Source organism: Pseudonaja textilis, chromosome Z, assembly GCF_049901715.1.
Source record: "Pseudonaja textilis isolate UNSWEBS1 chromosome Z, rPseTex1.2, whole genome shotgun sequence".
Taxonomy (NCBI): Eukaryota; Metazoa; Chordata; class Lepidosauria; order Squamata; family Elapidae; genus Pseudonaja; species Pseudonaja textilis.
In genome coordinates, this window is record NC_142008.1 from 98,509,402 (window position 1) to 98,530,080 (window position 20,679).

General features: G+C 34.1%; 1 protein-coding gene across 1 annotated transcript in view; it reads right to left on the reverse strand.

The window, feature by feature from the left end:
* GIP (gastric inhibitory polypeptide) overlaps nt 1–20,679 on the reverse strand; it is a 29,912-nt gene that overhangs the window by 1,444 nt on the left and 7,789 nt on the right. Inside the window, exons 2-3 of the mRNA XM_087917208.1 lie at nt 3,232–3,321; nt 1,511–1,651 (exon numbers count right to left, since the gene is read on the reverse strand). Coding sequence (XP_087773334.1) covers nt 1,511–1,651; nt 3,232–3,321 — 231 coding nt within the window. The remainder of the gene's footprint in view (nt 1–1,510; nt 1,652–3,231; nt 3,322–20,679) is intronic.

Sequence of the window (20,679 nt, forward strand, 5' to 3'; positions counted from 1 at the left end):
TTAAGGATACATGTGCATTAGGATACCTATTTTATTTTATTTTTAGTTAAAATCAATAACAATTGTACCAATACTGCTCAGAAGATTGGCACCCTTGAAACTTTATGCAACATCTGGTCTATGGGTTATATTTTATCTGTCCTTGTTATATCACTTCGGTTCTGAAAAATTTATCTGTCTTTCTGGTTATCCCTCTGATTTTATCATATTAAGTTCCCTCTTATTTCTGAAAAGCTGATATAGCATCCAAAGAGGTTATTCCATTTAAGAATCAAAGTGACCTCAGCAGAAATTTTTGTCCATTAACATGGCATTCTATCCATGAAGCCATACTAAAAATATGTAAATTCTTTCTTTCTTTCAAATATATTCAGTATAGTATTCGATAAGAATATTTTGTAAAGTTACAGCACTTAATCATAATTAGAGGTTGGTTTACCTTGAAGAATTTTCCTAAGGACTGAAACTTAGTTTAGAGTTCCAGAAAATCTGAACTAATGCCAAGGTTACCTTTCACATATTCATTTCATTTTCTTTATATAAATGAATTATTTCTAGCAATTAATTACATCAGGAGGTAATTTGGAACCATAATAATAATTTGGAACTCATAATAATTATTTCTTGGTGTACTCATAAGGTGAATTAATGTAATATAGACCTTGGACAGTAGTGTTGTTTAAATAAGAATTTTGGGTAAAGAGTTGAGAAATTTATCAAGAGGTAATTGCAAGGCCATCTAACTTTTGAGACCCCACTATAATATCATTAAGTCTAATTCATTATTTTAATTAGAGTTTAAAATGGCTTTGCTGCGTGAGTGATTTTATCTTAAGATTAAAGCAATGGATACTATGATTCATGCCAAAATGAAAAAATAAAATAAGATCTAAAGAGATGGCCAAAGTTTCTAAAATGTTTATAATTTGAGCCCTAGCATGTCACATATTCTTTTATAAAATTGCACAAGATTTCAGTCATTTATAATTTTAATTGGAAATTTGATTTTGTCCATTCATAGACACATCCAGAAAAATTGCAAATAACTTATATGCCTATCCTACTCTTAACTAGCTTGCTAAGTTCTGGGGAACTTTTTTTTTACAAAAGAAAAGCATATTGTACACATGAAATACACTGTCGGCTTTTGTTAATTTTTGGTTTACAAATCACAATTAAAAAAAATACTTCATACCAACATCTAGATATATGATCAAATATCATAATGGATGGAGACTTACATAATTTGCAGCACGAAGTTGTGGAAGATTGGTACTGAACATACATTATAGCTGAAGTCAGTCTTAAATTCATTTCTCCAATGTTACTGGGCATATTTACAGTATATTCAAATAACTCATTTTTAACACTGCTATAAAGTAGAAAAACAATAATGATCTTCTTATATGATTTTCCTTTTCTTATGTGTGCACTCAATCTTTCAAGCTACAGATTCATTAATATATTTCTTATCCTGGATGAATAAATAAAAATTGTGATATTGACTTACTCATTCTTGTTTTCCCTATGGTTCAAGAGCCACTCCACAAAGTTCTTCTTTAGCATGTTGTCCAAAGTTTGACTATAATCACTTGCTAAAGTTCCCTCAGAATATCGCCTTTGCAGAAACGTGGAGTCTCTTAGATTTTCCCTAAGAATATAGAAGAAAAGACATGGGTCAAGTTTACATATTGTGTCAAGATATGTTCTGTAAAACTATGGTTTCTTGAACAAATGCTATTTGATTGGGTTTGCCCTGCATGATAAGCTAAAACTAGCCCTGTATGTTGAGCACAGTGACTGACCCTAATCAAATATGTACTTGCATGTATGTGAGAAATCAATTCCTCTTTTCCATTTAGGGAGATAAGTCTTCTAACAATTTATTGATTCAACATAGTTTGTCATAATAGGAATGCATGCAGGGGAAGTACCAAAAGAGAAAACCATTCAAAAAACTTCAAATGATTATTTGGAAAACCATCTCAGTTCAGCTTTAAAATCTGAGACCTAGAAATGTTAAGAGTTGGCGTACAAGTTTAATTAATAATAAATAATTATGATGATGATAACTTTTTAATTTAATATCATTTAAGTCAATATTTCAATGTGACAAGAAACAATCTGCAGATTTCCTATAGTCTTAAACAAAATTCTGTATTCCAAAAGGCAGAGAAATTGGAAAGAGTGTGGAGAAGATCAACAAAGATAATTACGGGACTTGAGACTAAAACATAAAGAATAGTTTCAGGAACTGGCTATGTCTAGTCTAATGAAAAGAAGGACTAAGGGTGAAGTGATAGCAGGATTCCAATATATAAGGGGTATCAGGAAAAAGAGAGGGTCAATCTATTTTCCAAAGCTGGGATCCCCCCCTCCCCCTCCCCCAGTACCAATCCATGGCCTGATAGAACCTAGGCTGTATAAATTAGTGAAGCTTAATCTGTACATGCATGGGATCCGGGTAGCATGTAAGACTATCCTCCCCGGTCTGTGGAAAAAATTTCCACAAAACTGGTCCCTAATACCAAAAAATTTGGGGACTGCTGTTCCAAAGCACCTGAAGAAGTAACACATGGAAATTAATCAAGGGGAGAACCAATCTAGAACCAAAGGGAAATTTTATGACAGAACAATTAATCAGTGGAACACCGATTAATCTTCAGAAGTTGAAGGTGCTTCTTCACTGGAGGTTTTAAGAAGAGATTTGTCTGAAATGTTATAGGAGCAACTTTCAACTTCTGGGCAGATGATGGAGGGACCAATCTACCAAGCCTCTGGAGAGCTAGGACAGGACCACTCTAGTGAAACTTCAGTTAGCAGAGCGACAGCACTGAAGTGGCCCCCATTTTGGCAAATTTCTATCCCACAGGGATCATGAGTACAAATTTTGGATGCATTCTATGCATTATCCCCCTTTGGCTGAAAAATTGTTGCCCTTTGGTGCACCATTTTGCCCAATTGAAGATTACAGACTGAGAGTTTTATAGATACAGATGAAGCTGTTATATCTTTAAATGCCCTGATTAAATATGTTGGGTGAACATAGCCATTTGTAAACATATTTTACACATGTAATATAGAAATATATTTGAGTAACCATGAGGAGCATTACTAGATGGGTAGAAAAGTGAAATCGAGTTTGATTGTTCAATATTGACACAGAGGTAATTTACTAATGCAATTGGCAAAAAAAAATGAATATCAAAGCATCCCTATTTGTGTATTTACCTGGTGCCATTTTCTTCCATCAGCACAAAACCCAGAGAGATCAGAAGGAGAGAGACAACTTTGAAAGCTACCATGTTCACAACTGGAGTTCTGCCATTTAAAAGCAAAGGAAACAGAGAAAGAAATTCTTGTGAACCAGAGCTTGAAAGGAATTTCTTCTATTATGAATCTTCCAAAATACAATTTTCAGAAATTGTGTACAGAATTATAACGCAACCTTATGTGGAGAATATACATTTGCATCTAAAGTCAGCAGAATGAAGCAGGTGCCACAGATTCTAGGATCATTTTTTCTTGAATTCCTAACTGTACTCCTAACCAGCCTTCTGTAATCTAGTGCCTTCCAGCTGTGCTAATTTTAACTTCTATAAATCTCAGCCAACTGAGAATTTGGCAGCTGAAGTCCACCCTATCCAGTGATGAATTTCAGATGAAATAAAAGACTACTCCCTTGCCCACATTAAAAATAAGATTCCAGTAGAAATAGTATTGTCTTCTGTGTGTAGAATGGAGAGGTAGATTGACTGTTGCCTTGAGGCTTAGAATTGTCCTCATCAGTACTTACAGCCAAACATATTTATCAGCAGTTTATCATCTTTCTACATGGCGAGCTACTGTATATTCCTACAGACACCACCATATAGCACTTATGTGATGCTCTTCTGCTTCATAAGGGCATAGATTTGGTTTGGGGGGGGAGGAAATATCAAACTGCATTCTGTGGATGTAGAAACTGCTCACATCAGTATTGTATCAAAACTTCAACACTTTTGTAAAGCATTTTCTCAAACATTTGGGAGGAAAACATTTTCCAACAAAGGAAAAAGTAGTAAAATTGTGGGATATAGTATTGTTCCATGTACATTAGTCATGAGATGACTGTGGGCTGTTGTTTCTCATGGGTAATCATTCTATTAGGGATGATTATTTTGTTTGTTTTAAATGAGAACAAACCAGCCCTCTGACCTTTAGAACCCATCTGCTTATTCTACTGAATGATACTAAGGGCCACAAAACTAAATTCCTTTATAAGGACATCATTACCTACCATAGGATATATTTACTCTGTGGAAAGATTGTTTAACTCCTGCCAGGCTGAGAAATTCTGCTGCACGAATTTTGTTCAGTCAAATGTTAATTCAATTTAAGGAAAGAAAATTGGTTTAGATTTTTTAAAAAATTGAATGTCATGGAGACACTATCTTGGGGAAGGAAGATTAGAAGAGGAGCAATATCAATCTGGATAACAATTAAGTAGCCCATCTACATCACACTCATCATCACTGCCATTTCTTTATTTCAAATCGCTTTCTTCCCTTTTCCAAAGGGTCATTGAGCAACAGCATTATTTCTTAGTGTAGAATCTGATCCCCTGACAGATGAATGAAATCTGAGAGCCTACCTGGTCAAGCTGCTTTTCATGAGAGGATCTGGCATCCAGCAACAAGGATTCCTTATATACCCAAGGGCATGACAAGGCAAACCATTTCCTTAGGAACAACACAGGAAGCTCTGCACCTAATCAAACTAAATTAAAAGCAATTTAGGCTAGCTACTTTTAGGTTCACTGACCTTTGGAGCATGAAAATGCCCTTTTAAATTATGTTTGTATTCCTGGCAATTAAACTTGTGCTGTGTTGCTAAAATGAAGATCCGGTGCATTTTCTATAATTAAAGCCATTAAGCATCCAGATTTCCCCAGAACCACTCCTCAGTTAATTAACAGAACCTAAGGGACCATGCTACTGTACTTTGTCCTGGCTGAGACAATCCTGCATTTGGGTTGCTTTGCTTCTTTGATTTTAGTCGGTTATCTTTCCAGCTGACAAAATGACGGATGGTTTAGTCATTGATCCAGTAGCAGGGAATACAAGTAGGTACCTAGCAGTCTATTGGAACCATATTTTTTAATATTTGTTATGGATACATACAAAGCTGGAAAACTGATTGTGACAATTCTTCCCATTTTATTTTATAGAAAATAAAATAAAGTAGTTTCACAGAAAATAATACGCCTATGTTTTATATTATTTTTTTATCAATCAAATGACTCCCTCTCCCTTATTTTTAAATGCTAAATTTTGCTTTACATTTGCATTCCTTGCTTCCTCATGTAAATAGAGAACAGCAAAGAGACGGAAGGAAGAGAAGAAGAGGCAGTGGAAGGTGTATTTCAACAGGGAAGGTTAGCAGTAGCACAGGTATTATATTTTCATGTTTGCAAGTTTCTGTCAATGTAGCTTTACAATAATGTTGAATTAGCTCACCCACTTATTATTGCTATCTGGTGTACTCCACGAGGCCAATATCAATTTTGCAAATATAGTATCAATTTCACCTGTCTCTTTTATAGCCTGAGAAATTGGGAGATGGTCTCTTCTGGACATCCACTATCTAACTATGCACTATGCTGTTTCTTATTTGACTGTTTACTCTGTAGTACCTCCCAAGTCTTTGTCACATAAGTGGTAAACCATCCCATTCTCACCAAAAAGATTATCCACGGAGACAGCAGAAATGGGCATTTAACACATGGCAGTTTTGAAATTATTTTGTAATGGCTTTACTGTAGCTTTGGGATTCTGGGACATTTACCAAGAGAAGTCTGACAATAGCATCTGACAATAAAAGGTTAACCCCCTCTTAAACAGAGGATTATTTTTTAAAAAGAGCCATTCTCTTTAATGTTCCTTGTTATTCTGTACAGAAAAGATAGATTGTCACCTGGTGCAGGAAAAAGTGTGGATTTGGAATAATATTGGATCGATGCCACATATAAAACAGTCCAAACAGCCAATCTAAGCATTATAAGCAGAATTGGTAATCAATTACCAATGGAAGCTATTTAAGTTTGAAAACTATTTAGCTGAATGATTTTATAACCTGTGTGTTCCAGGCCTTGCGCTCCAAGGCAAACTAGATATCATATCACGTTTCCACAAAGTACTACTTGCACAATTGTTTCTCCTTCATTAAGTGCTTCTATGAAATGGAGAGTAAATAGCATGGAATAAATATCTTGTAATATCACAGACCTGCTGTTAGAAGCAATTGCTTCCCCTTACTTCCTATCAGCCTGTTAGAGCAGCAGGAGGAATTTACTTTGGGAAAGGCAACACTGCTCTGAAAACATCTTATCACACATTTTATATATAGTACTTGGAAGAAGAACCATCATTCTGGCAACTGTGAAATGTTTGGTTTTCGCACCATTTTATAGTCATTGCTGTTTCCTTCTAATTGTGCCTTTGGTGGAGCAAAATGTTGAACAAGTTGATTACCCTTAAAATGATTTATTTGCTTGGGAAGAGGGGGAAAAGCTATACCCATAATCTTCACTTTCCAAGTGCATCTTTTAACAATGATTCATACATAAAAAAGTAGATTTAGGTCTGGTCCTCAGACTTACAGTCATCTCAGTGTGATTGTGGGATCACAGTTCAGGCACTTGGAACCAGCACACATTTATGGCAGTTTCAGTGTCCTTGGTCACATAGTTTCCATTTGTGACCTTCTTACAAATGAGAAGCAAACTCCTTAGGAAAACTGGCGATAGGTTGTAAGTTGTGGTCATGTTATGTCATCCTTAATGGCAGTGGATGATAATGGCACTTAATGATTGCAGTGAAATAGATGTCATAAGTTTGATGCAGTGTGATGTTTCATTTAATGACTACTTTGCTTAATAACAAAGTTGCCAGTCCCAGTCATGATAATTAAATGAGAACTATCCATACTTTTACTGAGTCAAGGATACTTCAAACCCTGCTGTTGCAGACCTTCATGGCAATACCTTGGGTTGATTCCACAGTCAGTGACAATATCATGGGACAATATATACTTATGAATACATCCTTAGTGATCTGGGAGTTCATATATCTCCATAAATACAATACCTTTTGAACAGAACTGGTTTCTCCATTAAAGCTAGAATAATTGTGAATAAAGGTTAGAAACCTTATTGTGAATAAGATTAGAAAGCTGACTTTGCAAATAGAATTCATCATGATTAAAAAACCTTAGCCCTATTTTTAGTTGTTGTGATGCGTGTTTTTTTTCCCCTTGAATGTCAAAATAGAATATACAAAATCTTACCTCATCCCATTTCTGATCCAGAATGTAGGATGAAATTGTGTGACTGCATGAGTTATTATGCAAGGTGGAATCAAATTATGGCTATTCTTACATGAATTCAATTTATAATCTAGGAAGCAGGTAGAATGAGACATGTAGCTACCTCATGGATAACAAATGGCCTCTTTCACAAAATTAATACAAATTAAAATGTGTTCAACATTTGCAACTCGAGCTCCTTTTTCCTAAAATACCTTTTAAGTACTGCTTCTCTCTGATATTAAATCTTTCTGATTCATTTAATTGATTCTTCTTCAGGCAATCAGATTAATTCAGTATTGAGTTTTCATTTCCTTCCCGCCCTCTCTCCCTCCCTCCCAAAATTGCAATCTGCAGAATGTTAACCTCCAATGCCACCAGAGGGGGCCAGTTGGTCATTTTCAATCTAATATTCTTATTTCAGGGTGAGATGGGGCAGGTAGAGTTTCAGCTTCTCTGAGTCCATTAAGCCTGTGGAGTACTTTCTGCTCTCGGCCATTCTCCACAGGACCCTGCCTCCCTCCTTTGCCTTTTGTATAGCTAGAAATACCAAAGGGACAACATGCTGAATTAGAAAGACCACACTCTGCTGAATGAATTAAGGCAAGGAAAACACCATAAACTTGCCTTACATTTTGAAGAATATGACATGATACACTTATTGTGCAGTAGAAAAAGACATTATTACAACTCCCCTCATTGCATTTATTTATTTATTTTAGTTTGTCATTTATTTATTTAGTTTCTCAATGTATGAGAAAACAGATACAAGTATAAATATAACATATGAACATATAAGTATAAACAGATATAAATATATACATAATAAATGAGTATGAATAAATGGGAACAGTAGAACAGGACGGTAGGCACGCTGGTGCACTTGTGCACGCCCCCTTACAGACTTCTTAGGAATCATGGTGAGACAGTTTAAGGTTAAAGTTTTGGGGATTTGAGGATGTAACAATAGCGTCAGGCAATGAGTTCCAAGCGTTGATCACTCTGTTGCTGAAGTCGTATTTTCTGCAATCGAGTTTGGAGCAGTTTACTTTGAGTTTGTATCTATTGTTTGCCCGTATGTTATTGTGGCTGAAGCTGAAGTAGTCATTGAGAGGTAGGACGTTGTAGCAGATAATTTTGTGTATTAAGCTTAGATCAGAACGTAGGTGGCGTAGTTCTAAGTTGTCTAGGTCCAAAATTTCAAGCCTGGAGGCATAAGGCATTCTATTGCGAGCTGAGGAGTGGAGTACTCTTCTCGTGAAATACCTCTGGACTTGTTCAATTGTATTAATGTCCATTATCCATGCAGATGAGCTGTATTCAAGAATTGGTCGGGCGAAGGTTTTGTATGCCCTGGTTTTCAGTTGAATGTTCATTTGTACTAATTCTTTGCACATCTTGCAAAATTCTTCTTTCTCTTCCAGTGTGAGAAACAATATATTTCTGAAGTCCAAGATGGCAGATATCCAAGAATATAGGGTTACTGTTTGTAGCATTGTCTACAGGGAGTAAGAAATGTTATTATTACACATGTTAAGCAGTGTAAGTATAAATTACTTTCTTTTGGTTTTTTTGCTCACTCACAAACAGAGAGAGAGCTGTTTGGTTGTTTTTAACCTGACGTAGCCAATTACATTATATTTTAGTCCAGGAGTTAGGGGTGTGATGACTGGCCTGCTCAGCTCTTTTGTATCAGAAAATAATGTATTTATTTGTTTATATATACTTTAAAGACAGAAAAATTAGAAGAAGAAAAAACTGAGAAATTTGTTTCTGCTTTCTATCAGCTGTATTATTTTCCTCTCAAAAGGAGCATTTAGAGAGAAAAAAACATGTAAGGAGGAATTACTCCTTAATAAGTGGTGCCAGTGGTGAAAATTATGACAGAAAGAAGAAATGCAAAATATAAAGCTTCAATTTATAAAGTAATAGAGAAATTTCTGAGGTTAAAATCTGTTTTTTATGACACACATCCTCCTCCACATTGAAGTGCAAATTAAATTTACTAAAAACATTTTAAAACAATTACCATAAAAATAACTTATGGTTAACAAAAGTAATGATGTGCTGAAACATAATATTATAGTATGTTCCTTAGCAATACTCAGCCTATCCAGCCAAGTGTTCCTTCATCAAGTTGTACTACTGACCCAACCAGTGTTGCTTTTTGTTTTGAAATGTGTTATCATTCTGTGATCATTGTACATAATTTTTTCTCATTGGACTACTTTTAATCGCTTCTTCTCCTCATGTATTAATTGGTCAGTAGATTTATTAAAATCAAAAGCAGTTTCTTGAATCTCTGTTGTTAAAGGCAAATATCTAGATTCAGTCCTTCACAGAGATAGTTGGCATCTCTCTGTTGTCTGTTGAGGATGTCCTTTAGGCTATTTTAGAAAAGGTACTTTGAACCTTGGAAATAGGGACATTATGAAATAATATTAAATCATCCTTACAGTTGTTATTAGAGGTCTTGGCTTTTGCTAATCTTCATAGTGTTTCCACTGATGTATGCCAATGGAAGCGGGTATAACTAGCAAATCTTAGTTTAAACCCATTACTATGAAGAAGGATGAAGGATTTCAGAGAGACTTAATGAATTATTTGTTTCAGCTTTTATTGTAAAGAGAGAGGAGGGGTGGGGAGAGAAGAGACAAAAACTTGGGAAAGCTGTGGCATTAACTATGTTTTTGTGGTTTCTCTTTATTTGTTGTACTTGTTTGTTATGTATGTAATATATATACATATATGTGTATATTTAACATTGTTAGCCACGCAGGGTCATATTTGAGATAGGCAGTCATATAAATCTATTGTAATCAGTAAGTAAAACTAAATAACTTACTTATATCTCATTGTAACAATTCATTTGAAAGTTCCCCCAAATAATGAAAATGACAAACCATTTAGAAAATTAAAACTCCTGAAATATTAACCTTCTTAGTTTTAACATTGATCCCCCTGATCTTATGATAAACAGTTAAATCTCTATAAAAGGAATTGAGAATGGTGGCAGCAATCCATACAATTTACAAAATATTAGCAGACCAATCTGTAACTGATAAAAATATACAAGCGTACTTGTATAAACAAAATTGTGTCTGTTTAATCTTGTAGAATTATCTGATATAAATTAGGAATGCTCACCATATGGCTTGGACTACATTGTCCATAATTTCTGTTAATTATTTAGGCACCACCTCTGAAGGACATCACTTTGGAAAGACTAATATATATTTGTTTGACCTGGTCTTTGACCATAAATGTGTGTGTGTATTTATTACCTTGAATTATGTATAAAAAGGCCAGAAAAAATAATATAATCTTGGGTATTGACAAAATTTCCATCTGTCATTACAAAAGGCTACCCTGATTGGATCTACACATATACTGTGTTGATACATTACCATACTCTAAATTCTGGGAAGAACTTGATACATATGCATTTTTTTTGCAATACCAGTAAAGAACTGGCAATTGTGATTTCACATTGTTGTGTACATAAAAATAATTTTTAAAGCCCATAAATAAATAATAATGTACTGGATTTTCAAAGAGATTTTTTTTTTTGCAAAAATGCATTTGTTTGGAAACAGCTGTCAGTACCTGTTTTAAACGTTTGTTTGTTTTGGTCCATTCAAGTCAGTTTTAGACTGCTGTAGATTTCCTGGACAAAGCCCTGCAATTTTCTTAATAAGATTTCATTAATGGTTTGTGACTGCCTCTTTCTTAGGCTGAGGGAGAGTTTGGTTCAAGGTTACCCAGATGGCTTTGTGTTTTGTGTCTAAGATAGGTCTAGAACTCATGGTCTCCCAATTTCTACCCTAGTGTCTTACAATCTTTAAATTGATGGATTTTAGGATTAGAAAATGATTAAATAACACAAGAGGCAGGAAGGATTAGTGTAATATTGCTTTACTTTGGAAATCATAGGAATTGGCACTAGAGTAGTATATGGAAGGGTAACATACAAGGAGAGATAACCAACTTCAGAATTGAAATTCTAAATATAATTTACTCAGGCTACTTAAGAACCTCAATATAAACAATTACAGCAAATGTCATTTAATAGAAAGAAATGGAATCTGTAACATATTTTTATAGCTTGGGATGCTGGTGCTCAAGATTGCAGTTGCTTCATCCCACCCTAACCCCTTGTGTGTTTTTTTCTGTCTTTTTAATTAAAATTGACTGCATATTTTCAGTCTTCACTGGACATCTTTTCAATGGTTGAAATGTGTTTGAATATTAGTAGTTTGGGTTGGTAATTAGGCTGTGGGTTGAAGCTCTGAGCTTGGCAGTTTGGTTGCAAATGTTTCATCACCATTTGGGAAAACATCACAAGCACAATTCAAAACGCTCTGACAATGTCTCCTTGAATGGTGACGTTTGCAACCAAATTGCCAAGCTTGGAGCTCAAACCAACAGCCTAATCTTAGTTTGCTCGTTAGATATTTTTTCCCCCTTCAAATGTCTTCTATTGTCTCAGAAAAAAATGTAACTAGCAATTTAAAATTATTATGGATGTATGGGTATATGAATATATAAAAACAGCCAGCAATACTCACTGTGGAATTCTAAGAGTTGAAGTCCACATATCTTAAAGCCACCAAGGTTGAGAAACACTGCTATAAAAAAGGGGATGCTATATAATATTTTTACATCAATCTCTGGTGCATCTATGTTTAGATTATTATGCACATTCTGGTTTTTTTAAAAAAACAATTGTATAACATAATAATATAAAAAAGATGTAAACAATTCTATAAAATTTGGGACCTTTTCTATCAATGGTTGGATGATAAAATACAATAATAGAATATTTAGAATTTTAGATAATAATGAATATATAAAGAGATTTTTTTCCTTTTTTATTTGATATCACATCTATAAAATGTCTTCAGGATAGATTTGGTATGATTATATGATTTTTTATAAAATAAATTAAGTAAATTATGGTTATCTCGCAAAGTATGAATGAATAAAATCATAGTCAAATGATTGTTTAATAGTGATACTAGGGTATATAATTTTTGATTGATAATATGAGTTATTATGTAATGTAATTGTAATTGAGACTACAAAATGAATGCACAAAAACTGGTAAACCAACCGACACACTGTTTGTATATTTATGAAAGAAAGCTGGATGTTTTTATGCTTTGTTTGTTTTGTTTATCTTTAAAAACTAATAAAATTGTTTTAAAAAAAAATAATAATATAAAAAAGATGTTGAGAATGCAGAAAAAGGTAACAAAGATGATTAGGGAAATGAAGGCTAAAACATATGAAAAATGGTTGTAGGAATTGAATATGTCTACAGTTTAATGAAAAGAAAGACTAGGGATAACATTATGGGCGTGTTGTAATATCTAAGAGTTGCCACAAAGAAGAGGGAGTCAATTTTCCAAAGCACCAGAAAGCAAACAGGAAACAATGGATAAAAACTAATGAAGGATAGAAGCAACCTAGAACTAAAGAGAAATTTCCTAACAGTGAGAAAAATTAACCAATGGAATGGCTTGCCTTCAGAAGTTATGCATACTTCATCACTGGAGGAGTTTAAGAAGAGATTGGATAACCATTTGTATGAAATAGTATAAAGTCTCTTGGTTGAGGAGAGGGTTGAATTGGAAGACTTTCATGGTCCCTTTCAACTCTTTTATTCTGTTCTATTTGTGATATTGGGAAAGGAACAGGAAACGTATAGTTGGAAGCAGCAAGAGTTTAAAACATCTTCTACATGAAGAAAACTTAAAATGTTCTTCCCTAATCTCTTTCAAATAAGAAATGGGCTGAAAATTCAGAAAATTTCAGTCTCAATCTATTTGGGCTCCAGGTTGGGAAGGCTGTCTGAAAGATATGGGATATTTTAGTTAACAGGTGATAATTTTGATGGTGTAAAACTTTGCAAAATGATAAATGGAATGAAGAGAGGAGATCATTTAACTCACTGTTTTTCAAATTTGTCAATTATAAGATGGGTAGAATTCAACTTCCAAAATTCTGGCTGGGGAATTCTGAGAATTGAAGTCCATTCTTCTTAAATTTGCCAAGTTTGAAAAACCCAGATTTAACTCTTCTCCATGACTGTCCCTGAAGATGTTTTTGGTAATACTTCTTACTTTTAGTGAGGGAGAACTTCTTTTTAACTGAAAATTGCAATTTTAGAGAGGCAATATCTATGGAGAACTGGTGTAGGGTTTCCTGCCTAAGAAGATTGGACTAGAAAACCTCTAAGGTCCCTTCCAACTCTGTTATTCTAATTCTAACTGCAAAGGTTATGAATTGTAGAAACATACATTTGTAGTTTATTAATGTGTACAGATTATGCTTTTTTCACATTCCCCAAGAATGTGCATTAACAATATAAAAGCATAACATACAAATATACATAATTGGGATGAAAGTAATAATTCAAATATGTACTGACAAGTATTTGCACCTTAAATACATTGATCATGCTTTTATATGCATTTGCAGGTTTGTACATGCATTTGTATGGAAGACAACACTTATAGGTTGTGAGTCTTTCTATTCCTTATATGTTTCTGTGCAACTCTCACTGTGTAGGTATTTTTCCATTCAATTATAGAATTTCGTTTTTAACATAATTTTAAAATAAAAATATTGTAAAAGTAGCCCTGTGTTTTGGTAATCAGATACAAAATAATAATAATAATTACCTCTGGAAAAATTGCCTTGTGACCATCCTTCCTGTGGCATGGATCTATGGAGCAGTGACATTTATGAGGACGAGTACAAAAGGAGGAGGGGGCTGTTGAATCCACAAGCATTTATAACTGCTCTTGTATCTGTGTGACTTTTCACTCATTCCTGATTGTGCTGAGTGAGGAAAAGAAAAAGCAATCTCTGGGCTTAAGAGGAGGACATTTTGGGGAGCTGTCACCTCTCTCTTCTTCCCTCAAATGAAAGCTGCTTGTAAAACATGGGTATAAATTTACCAAACAATGTACAGAACAGGGAATGCAGGCTACCAATAAACAGTTGGAACAAGTTGGTAACTGCCTTTACTGCGGTAAAGAGGCAGATCGAAGGGAAGTAGTTCTAAGGGAAAAGATATAAGGCCCCCAATGTAGAAAAGTAGATTTTTTTTTAACTCCAGCATATTCTCACATATTTTGCTTGTGGGGCCAAAACACCCAAAGAAACAGTAACTGTATGTGTGTGTTTTTGATTGTAATGATAATACACAATTCCCTTCCTGCCCAAAAGCTCTTGTCATTTTCAACTCCAGAGCTCCCTCAAATTAAGCCCCTTTTGTATAAGTTGTATTGTGCTGGTTAACACTATGGAGGTACATAAGGTTAGTGATGTAATAATCTGACTTTCAGGATGAAAGGTTCACTAGTGTCTCTAATACCCTGCACTGACCAACTATATTGATATCATTGGGTAGGATAAAAACAGGAAGATGGCACTACTAACTTTTCTGTGTACATATGAAAGGTGAATATATGACCACGGATTTGCAAAATTAATGATGTACAGATTGATAACTTTTTTCTCTTAAGGCATCGGTCATAAAGACAAAAAGCTTGATAGCTTTATTTCAAGCTTCATTTCCAAAATAAACGAAGAAAATTTTGTGTAATTATTTTCACCAAATTATTCAGTTCCAATATGCAGCACTACTGTCTCATTTAAATTGTTTCTTAGGTATGTCAAACTTTATCTCCAGAATGATTAGATGAAATCTAATCCCTCTAAAGATTTACATCATTATAAATGAAGTTGTTTGGGGCAATATTACATTACCAGATAGAAAAATGAAAAGCTTATACTGTACTTGATAAAATTGCCTTTAATAGTATTTGAACTAGAGTATCTCTATTTCAGTACTAGTGTCTTTGTTTGAAGATTGTGTTTTTGCACAAAGTGGTAAAAACTTCTGTTCTTCATTGCCTTTCTGTCTTAATTCACAAGTAGGATATATATTTAAAATGAAATGAAAGAATGCCAAATTATAATATGATGAGGTTGGGTTAATTTTGACTTGCACGTTTGCAAATTTAGTTACTGTAATCTCTTAATTATGGTTTATGACTGAGATGTTATATAACCTACAGTTGTGGCTTATTAAATAACCCATTCTTAACCAAAGTTTCATTGCAACAAAAACAAAATACTGATAGCAGATAAGCACATGAAATGCATGGGTTGATTTACTAAGGCAACCTACTACCTGCAGATATGCAGTCTGCTAGCTAATATTGATTTGATTTGTAATCTAACACATCTAGAGAAAATCAAGGTTGCAGGAGGTATTTCTAAGGTTTAATTTTAAAAGGAGAAACTGCTGCCTAAAATCATGTTGTCTAAAATTAATATGTAACTTTCAAATGGAATGATATATCCTGATCAATCTCCCTTCAAATATTTTTAAGAAAAGAAACCAGTTATTCTGAAAAATAGGCTCAACATCTGATCCAATACAAAAAAAGCTTGTGATTAGTGAGAATAAATGAAGTTTGGAAATTGATATAAATATCAAAGGTGACAAGGTGAGGCTAAGGCTGGGGGAGAAATATTTCTCCTTATATCTTTGTCCATTTACTGAAATGTATCTTGTTACTGGCTCTACTTGGAAAACATATCTGAATTAATTAAAAATCAAAAGCAGCTTAAATGATAGTTTTTTAAAAAGACAATTATTTTTATTCTTTCTAGAACTTACTAATTTCTATGTTCAGAAAAATATAGATTTAAATTTTATTAATTTTCAGGGGACAGGAAAAACAAAAACTCATAAAGAGATTGCATTAAATTTCAGGTGTTCTTCTGACACGTAGTGAAATAAATTTTGAAATAATCATTTTGATATAAGAATCTCATATCTAAACAGTGTAAAATAATCCATGAATTCCCAGACTTTCACTCTTTTTGTTCCATAACCAATACACAATTCTTTAGGGTGATTTTTTTCTGATTAAAATTCCTGTTTGTCTTACATCTGAAGTTCTGATACACAGTTCCTTGTCAAACAAACTTAACTCGTTTTAAACTATAAATGTTTCAATGTAATGTACATTTTCCTCCTCAGTTTTCAGCACACATTTGTTTATCTGGAATTTTTAAAGAACATTTTATTTATTTATTATTAAGTTTATTGGCTACTCATCTTACCAAGGATAACTGATACATTATATCTTCCTGGGCAATCTATTTACAGATACATTCCTAGGGCTGTACTCTTATATTTAAATTCAGCTGTTTAAGAAAATAGTAATTGGTTTAGCAGGTAATGAGTTTTCAGCTAAAAAAAAACTACCTGAAATTTAAATGTTTTATCAATTTCAATGGTGTTCAATATATTTTAATGTACAATAAAATACATTAAATGTGTCTTATATATACAAAAAAACAACTGATTTTTGCATGCATTTGATGCAAATTTGCCATATAAAACTAATGGCTTATTGAGATTGTAAAGAAAAAAAAATTCAAAAGTCTTAAAAATATAATTTTTAGTAAATTTATATTGCTTATGAGGGAGCCTAACAGTACTTCAAGATTAAAGGAAATGAAAAAGGATTGCTTTATTAATAAAAATAAGTTACACTGGGCTGTTAACCATTAGAGGAAAATCAGAGAAATGGGAATTTCAATTGAAAAAACATTTGATGTTTTCAACTTAACTTTCTTATTTAAAAGAAGTATCAATTTCCCAAAGTACTTTGAATATAGTAAGTTAAAGGAAATATAATTAAAAAAATGAAGACAGCAGAAAAGTTAGTTCTGCAATATTCTGAAGTTAATTAGAGGCAATGTTTTAATTTTAAGAAAAGAGGGAAAAGGGAAGAGAAAAGAGAAAGGCTAATATACGCTTGATAAAATTAATCATTGAATGTTAAGTTATTGTTAGTTCTTTTTGCAATGAGTATAGGCAGATTTTCCCATTCTTAAAAATGATTCTGCAAGTTCTTATAGTTTAATTATTTAGCTATATCTACTGAAATTATTCTGCATCTATTGAATTCTTTTCACTCAAGACTTAAATTTTCAGTCAGAAAAGGAGCAAAGCCTCTTGGCATTTTAAAGACTAATGGGTTGGGACCTAGGTAATATTTCCAGTTTCTCTCTCTCTCTCTCTCTCTGTCTTTCTCAGCCTCTTCCCTGCCCCCCTTACACAAAGACACACTCACAGAGAGAGAAAAGCGAGAGAGAGGGAGACAGAGAAAGAGATGGAATTATAGAGGACTACATATGAAAACAAAACAAAATTAATAACTTTTAGACTTTTACTAACTTTATAATAAAAATATTGTCATGTTTATGTTGAAAGGTGTCAAAATGCCTTTCTTTCAAGGATTCAATTTTCCCGCTGGGAGAGGTCCAGCGCAAAGATACGGACAACTGCTTGAAAGCTGGATCTTTTTAGTTTTCAGGAAAGCAGAGGACAGCGAGAAGTCTGCGTTCCTGGGCTAGCTAGCTTTTTATGGTAAGCCCCTGTTTTTTAATACCCTTTTCTCCCTTTGTAAGTTGATTTTGTGTAAGTGTATTTGTGCCTAATGTTTCAAATCCTGTTTGTCTTTATTTCCGTCGGAGGGCAAACTCCGCGGGGTGGCCAGATTGTATTATTGGTTTTCTGTAATCTCTTTTAGCTTTAAGATAGTTTTTCATATTTGTTCTGTGGCAATCTCCTGTCTGTCCCTTTTGTAATTTATATTTTGTGTCTTTTGTCTGTTTGTTTTGCTTATTTGGTATGTCCTGTGTTTGTAAGGGTTTTCTAAAATATCTTTTGTTTCCTTTTCCTATTTGCCTAGTTTTCTTAATTAGGCTTTTGTCTATAGGGATTCTTTAATACTTTTTATTTGATTCCTTTTCCTATGTAAGTTTGTTTTCTGGCTGACCTGATGTTCCCCTTGGGCTTTTCCTGTTTTTTGTGACACTACTGCCTTCCTGAAATTCCCTTTTCACATTTATAAGTAGATACACACTTTTAAAAGTTGAAACAATTATATTATGAAAAAAATAAATTCAGTATTATCATCTATAAATAAGTCATTGAAATTACAAAATGTTAGGTGTGCTATTTTTGCAGGCATATGTTTAAAATCTGATGTTTTAATATAAGTTCACAAAAGTTATTCAGGACACCTTGCTTATTCAATCTTAAAAACCAGAAAGCATAAAAGAATAAAACTTCTCTTCAATTGCAAGCACCTATACCTCAAGGGAAGAAAAAATCTGTCAGAAAATTATTTTAAGATTTTTACTGAGAAGATAAATTGGTTTGGGAAATGAATTCAACTTTGATATTCAAATATATTTATTTAAATTATAAAAAATAATTTTAAACTACCTTCAGACTGTTTTTTTTAAAGAAGTTGCTAGTTTTAAATATTTCTGTAAACACTTGTTAGTTTTTGCATGGTTTGATATTTTTAAAGTGAAATTTAGACATAATTTTTAGGGGGAGTTTTAATAAAAGTAGTTTAATAATTATGGAATCTTTCTTAAATAATCAAAGAAGGGCTTATTAAGTTGCATTCACATTTGCAAAACAGTTCGAATTCATTTGTGGACCTTAACCTAAAAAAGATTTTACGTAGAATTTTCTACCTGCTGTTTAAGAATTATCTCTGTCTACATCCCCATTACTATGAATTTTATTCATCCAATCTCTTCGGAAGACTTAAAAAGATCAAAGCCCCTGATCGCTACCATTTTAGGAGCCCCAATTCGCATTTCTAAAAGCAGAACGGAATGTCAAGACTGCTGTTCTCTGTAGATCAAATTTTGTTTGTTTTCTGGCTGACCTGATGTTCCCCTTGGGCTTTTCCTGTTTTTTTGTGACACTACTGCCTTCCTGAAATTCCCTTTCCACAATCCTTCATTTTTTTTTTCTCTAGAGGGCGGTCTCTGATTGAGTGTCTGGGTATACTTGGTATTCGTGATCAATCTGGAACATCATTATGGCCGCCTTGTGTCTCCTTCGATTTTCTCTTCTAAGAGGGGATATAGGCCTTTAGGCAACTAAGGCAGGGTGGTATGCATCAACATGAGGGCTCCAAAGACACAAATAGTGACTATGGTTGTTATAAGGATTTTGAGCCAATGGAGATCTGGTATCCACAAGAAGAGCCATGAAAAGTCTAGGAATGATTGCTCATGACCAATATTTTGAGCTAGCTCTTTCAGGTGGTGGATGTCCCTCTCTATGAGTCCTGAGGTTTCGTCTAGGTTGAAGCAACACATCCCGTGGAATGTTTCGCAGCCATAATTATACTTCAAGAGGAGGAAGTCTATTGCTGCCCTATTCTCCAGGGTGGCTTGTCTGACCTCCCTCAGTTCTCTGTTAAGGGCATCCAGGGCATGGGAGGTCGAATTCAAGCCTTTTGCTAGGGTACATGCTAGGCTATCCAAATTTCTAGAATTTCGCACTGCCAATCCAGGTACCCTCACTAGGGATATTGCCAATAAGACATATTCTGCTTTGGTGAGAAGGGAGACTTTGGAGTCACAGTCTGAGTCTAGGGCTTGGAAGGCTCTCCTGTGCCGTCTCTGTAAGGATGGCATAAGCATGGTTAACCTTCCCAAGGTGCAAGGGCCATTGGTGGCATTTGCAGGAAGGTATGATTAGGCTTTTAAGCCACAAAGGAAAAACCACCCTGGTGGGAGTTTCAGGTAACTATATGAGAATGATATGGTCCCTGTGTAGTTGCATTTTAGTTCTGTGTTGCTAAGACTGGTGCATTCTGTGACCCTACGTGTGCTGTACCCAGTGATGTTAAAGCATCTCTCAGAGGTGGTTTCAGCAGCAATATGTAGGGTGTACAAGGTGTGGTCTTTGGTTTTTTATAGAGTGGTCCCAGCTAAAAATGCTTTCGTAGGAGTCAGGAAGGTTTCTAAATGTGGTGTAGTTAATGATGTTATGTGGTCTAGTTGCCACTCCCATTAGGCATGTGGTTAAGATGTCCTTGACTGGTTTCCCTCCTGCTAAGCAAAAGTTAGTGGTGTTGAGTATTTCCCTTGCTAAATATTCCCATACGTTTCCTTTCTCTGGGATAAGCTTTGGTTCCAGGAACGCAGTTGCTTGTGCTACAAGTGTTACAATTGTTACAGATAATAATACATAGTATATATTGCATTTCATGTTTCCCATTGCTAGATTCCTTTTCTCCCCCCCCCCCCTTTTTTTTTTGTACAATGTAAAAAAAGAACAACAAAATGTAAAAAAAAGGTATAGGTCAAGACTCAAAAATTACTAAAAGGTATGGCTCAAGTCTCTTCCTTGTTTAAAAAAAATACAAAGAAAAAAGGGAAAAAGAAAAAAAATGGAGGTGAGAGAAAAATATAAAAAAATAAAAA